Source organism: Brassica oleracea, chromosome C1 (genome assembly GCF_000695525.1).
Source record: "Brassica oleracea var. oleracea cultivar TO1000 chromosome C1, BOL, whole genome shotgun sequence".
NCBI lineage: Eukaryota > Viridiplantae > Streptophyta > Magnoliopsida > Brassicales > Brassicaceae > Brassica > Brassica oleracea.
The window spans coordinates 5,491,908-5,496,627 of record NC_027748.1 but is presented as its reverse complement, the minus strand read 5'-3'; the positions used below and the strand labels follow the sequence as shown (position 1 = coordinate 5,496,627).

The following is a 4,720-nucleotide window of genomic DNA, read 5'->3' as shown; positions in this document are numbered from 1 at the left end:
TATAAGATGTCCTCATTTTTGTATTTTAAAGTCGTTTAAAAAAAATATAACATATAAGGTTTCCTCATTTTTGTAATTTTAAAGTCATTTTAAAAAATTCAAAATATAACATATAAGAAAAAATCTAATTTTTTATTATATGGTTAATGTGATTGTTTAATTTTTTTAATAATACAAATTTAAACAAAAATAAAGAAGGATGCAAAAATTGTTATCAAATCTTTATTATTCATAATCATTAATTGCCATATATATGTAAATCATATTAGGTAATTCTGTAGCTTTTATTTAAGGAAATAATACACACTTCCTATATTTTAGGTTAATATAATGTTCTCTAGTGTTATATAATTATGGAATAATGTGACACCATTAGATTAAACTATATTTTATATTAGATGCTCTAGAATTCTTTGAAATGAGATTTAGAAGGCATTTAGAGTGCCACATAGGATTTGAAATTTTTTTTAGTTAATACAAAATTAAGGTTCTAATTTTTCAAATGCTTCTCAATTAATATATAGGGGATTTGTTCACCGGATGGAGACAAACATGAATAACGGCTAAATTAATTGTAAGCCATTTAATTTCAAGCTTTGGTTAAAGATAGTCAAACTAAACATTAATAATTTAATACTGTATTAGTATTGGGTCATTAACTATCAAAAACTAATTTTTTTCACTAAATCCAGTTTTGGTTTAGTAGTTAAATAGACGCGAGGATGGGTCCGGTTTTATTCATGTGGTAAATTGGGTTTTTACATTCCGCCTAATACAAATACTGTTTTGATACTTTTCACAAAATAAAGATGGTAATATGTCTTATATAGTATTTATGTAAGTATATATTTTCAACTAATATGTTTATTATATATAAATAGAATATGACAAATATAAAATTCTATATTAAAATAGAAAAATATTATATATAAACTGAAATAAATAGTTTAAAACGCACATTTTTGTGTAACAAAAGTACATTTTATAGAAAGTTTAAACTAATACATCATCGGTGCTATCTATGATAGAAGCTGTCTTTATATAGAAGATGTAAACTAATACATCATCGGTGCTATCTATGATAATTTTTAGTAGTACATACCAAATGAATTCAATCATATATATTTTTTTTTAAAAATCGATTTCAAACCCTTAAATGTCGATAAAATTAAATAGTTTTTTTAACTAATATAACTAGCTAGTTTTGATCAATATGCATGTACATCTCGTGGAGTTCTAGTACACGATTTGACCATATATACATGTTAGTCGTAAATTAACATTAGATTAATGTTGGTATATTTTATATTTTATCGTCAACAACTAATACATTTAAATTATAATACGCCGGAGTGTTAACATAAACTGCCAAACTCCATACCCTCTTTATATATAATGTTATATCTGTTATTTATCATCCATTTTTTCATGAGATTCTGAAACTATAATATAGTTACATTTATTACATTTTTATTTATGTAAATTGTTTCAAATGCAATTTTTCCTTGAACTAATAGTTTTTTCTATAATCTTGGATTTGATACGTATCTTCTATATATTGCTAATACGTATCACGGTATCAGATACATCATCTTTAATTTATGGTCCACCTGTAATTACATTTGGTAATTAATATATTTTGTTTTCCTTCTATTGCCACAAATCAGTCATGTATCTACATTGTCAATTTACTACTAATGTATACTATATCCAAAAAGTTACTCCCACATATTTCTGAAAATATGTATAAATAAATAGTTTAGATTCTTTTAAATGAAATAAAAAATGAAAATGAAGGAAAAAGAACACTGGCCAACTCCTTTATTAAGATACTAGGAGAGAGCTAGAGGAGAGAGCTAGAGGAGAGAAGCATCAAATTTTCATAGCTCTTCACTTTGAGACCTCAAAAACTCCAGAGGGCTCTTCACGAGAGAACTCTTTCTCTTTCCCATCAAAATCTCCAAAAATATCATAACCTTTCTATATCATCATCATCACCACCGTCATGTGTAACTCATCAACAACAACCACCACCGGCACCTGTACGGCCGTGACCGAGAACCAACAATCTCGAACCGATATCTTCCTCGATCGCTTGTCGATCAAAACCTTGGAACAACCCACAAAGCGAAATCTCCAGCATTGCGACAACTTAGGATCCCCACTTATGTCCGAAGCTGTAACGGAGGCGAAAACTCTCTTCACGCTCGCTTTTCCGATCGCCGTGGCGGCTTTAGTCCTCTACCTACGCTCCGCCGTCTCCATGTTTTTCCTTGGTCGTCTCGGTGACCTCGAATTAGCCGCCGGTTCACTCGCCATTGCGTTTGCTAACATAACCGGTTACTCTGTTTTATCCGGTTTAGCACTCGGTATGGAACCACTCTGTTCTCAAGCCTTTGGCGCTCACCGCTACAAACTCCTCTCCCTCACCCTCCATCGAACCGTGGTTTTCCTCTTGGTTTGCTGCGTACCGATATCGGTTCTCTGGCTCAACGTCGGTAAAATATCGGTTTACCTTCACCAAGACCCCGACATCGCACAACTAGCTCAGACATATCTCATCTTCTCCTTACCCGATCTCCTCACCAACACTCTCCTTCACCCAATAAGAAACTACCTTCGTTCTCAAGCCATCATCCACCCCGTCACGTTAGCCACTATCTCCGGCGCCGTTTTTCACTTACCGGCCAATCTCTTCCTAGTCTCTTACCTCCGTCTCGGTTTAACCGGCGTCGCAGTCGCCTCCTCCGTCACCAACCTCTTCGTCGTCGCGTTCTTGATCTGCTACGTCTGGGCAAGTGGACTCCACGTACCCACTTGGACCGACCCGACATGGGACTGCTTACGAGGATGGGGTCCTCTGCTCCGCCTCGCGGGACCCAGCTGTGTCTCCGTGTGTTTAGAGTGGTGGTGGTACGAGATCATGACCGTTCTTTGCGGTTTGCTCGTAAACCCGAGATCGACGGTGGCGGCAATGGGCGTTTTGATTCAGACGACGTCGTTTCTCTACGTCTTCCCGTCTTCTTTGAGCTTCGCCGTGTCTTCTCGTGTCGGAAACGAGCTGGGAGCGAACCGACCCAAGACGGCGAAGCTATCAGCGATGCTGTCTATCGTTTTCGCGGCGGCAACGGGTGTTACAGCGGCCGCGTTTGCTTACTCCGTCAAAAACGTTTGGGGAAGAGTGTTCACCGGAGACGACGAGATTCTCCGGCTTACGGCGGCGGCGCTTCCGATTTTGGGTTTGTGCGAAATCGGAAACTGTCCTCAGACGGTGGGTTGCGGTGTCGTGAGGGGAACGGCACGGCCGTCGACGGCGGCGAACGTGAACCTCGGCGCGTTCTATCTGGTTGGCATGCCGGTGGCTCTTGGTCTCGGGTTTTGGGCCGGTATTGGGTTTAATGGGCTTTGGTTAGGACTCCTAGCAGCGCAGATTAGCTGCGCCGGTCTTATGTTGTACGTGGTGGGGACCACAAATTGGGTATTGGAGGCTGAGAAAGCGCAGACGCTAACATGCGCAGAGACTGTAGAGAACGATCTTATTAAGACGGTGGCGAATACTATAGGGGACGACGGTGAGAGCGATGAGGCACAGCCATTGATTCGCATCACGGTGCTTTATTAATTATAAAGTATGGTTATAAATATATTTCCTCTCTTTTGATAGAAGGAGAGAGTTTTGTCTTTCTTGAAAAAATTAACATTTCTTCTTCCTTTTTCTTGTATTTATAAAGTATAAATATATAACCCTTTTAGCGAACGGTTATGGCAATTCTAGAGGCGATTGGAAAACTGTTACAATTCATGCAATGGCTCACCACGATCATGTTGGTTGAGCATGATTCTGATGGCGATGAGTGGCACAACAACCCATGTTCTACCCACACGATGCCCTGTTTCCCCATGTTCAGAATAACTTCTCAACATGATGACGTATTAAGTAAGAGATTTAGTAGAAGTGCCTATAAAAGAGAATGGAACTTCTATCTTCTTCGTACTATTGCTGAATTCCTTTCAGAATATCTACATTATCTTTTCAAGCAAAATACGCAAAACACGATGACAGACAATCTCAGACGTGCCATGCAAGACATCGACTTAGGAAGTGAGGACGCTCCCTTTGTTCTTCCCCCTGAAGTGGTGAGACAAGCAGCGGCAGAGAACCGTTTCATCCTTATTGGACGTCCCTCTATGCCTCGTCGACAAAATTTGCGCAACCTTGTTGCCACCATGCCTCGGGTTTGGGGATTGGAAGGACTTGCTCGTGGTCGTGTTATAGAGGGGAGAAGATTCCAATTTTTTTTCCCTTCTGAGGAAGCGATGGATACGGTGGTTCGACGTGGGCCTTGGGCGTATGCAGACAGGATGATTGTCCTTCAACGGTGGACACCTCTGATGGACATGGCGTTGCTCAATTTTATCCCGTTCTGGATCCAAGTGAGGGGTATTCCGCTCCAGTACATGAACCGGGAAGTGATTCTGCATATTGCTCGTGCTATGGGTCATCAATATATCCAGATGGAGTATAATGAAGAAACAGGAGGACAGATGGAGTTTGTGCGGTTTCGTCTTAACTGGGACATCACACAACCACTCAAGTTTCAGAGAAACTTCCAGTTTACTCCTGGTATCAATACTCTCCTTCGTTTTCAGTATGAGCGATTGAGAGGTTTCTGTGAAGTTTGCGGTCTTATCACACATGATTCGGGTCGCTGCTTAAATC

General features: G+C 39.4%; 2 protein-coding genes across 2 annotated transcripts in view; both read left to right on the top strand.

Annotated features, from left to right (window-relative positions):
- Positions 1 to 1,858: 1,858 nt before the first annotated feature.
- Positions 1,859 to 3,622, top strand: LOC106294975 (MATE efflux family protein 5-like). The gene has a single exon (XM_013730710.1). It carries the CDS (start codon positions 2,006 to 2,008, stop codon positions 3,620 to 3,622), a length of 1,617 nt encoding a protein of 538 aa, XP_013586164.1. The 5' UTR covers positions 1,859 to 2,005.
- Positions 3,623 to 3,762: 140 nt separating this feature from the next.
- The window catches only part of LOC106329810, a 4,673-nt gene continuing 3,715 nt past the window's right edge, over positions 3,763 to 4,720 (top strand). Inside the window, exon 1 of the mRNA XM_013768439.1 lies at positions 3,763 to 4,711. Within this exon, the coding sequence (XP_013623893.1) occupies positions 3,763 to 4,711 (949 nt within the window). The remainder of the gene's footprint in view (positions 4,712 to 4,720) is intronic.

Coding starts and splice junctions, on each gene's coding strand:
- LOC106294975 (XM_013730710.1), top strand. CDS start 2,006: ATGTGTAACTCATCAACAACAACCACCACCGGCACCTGTACGGCCGTG.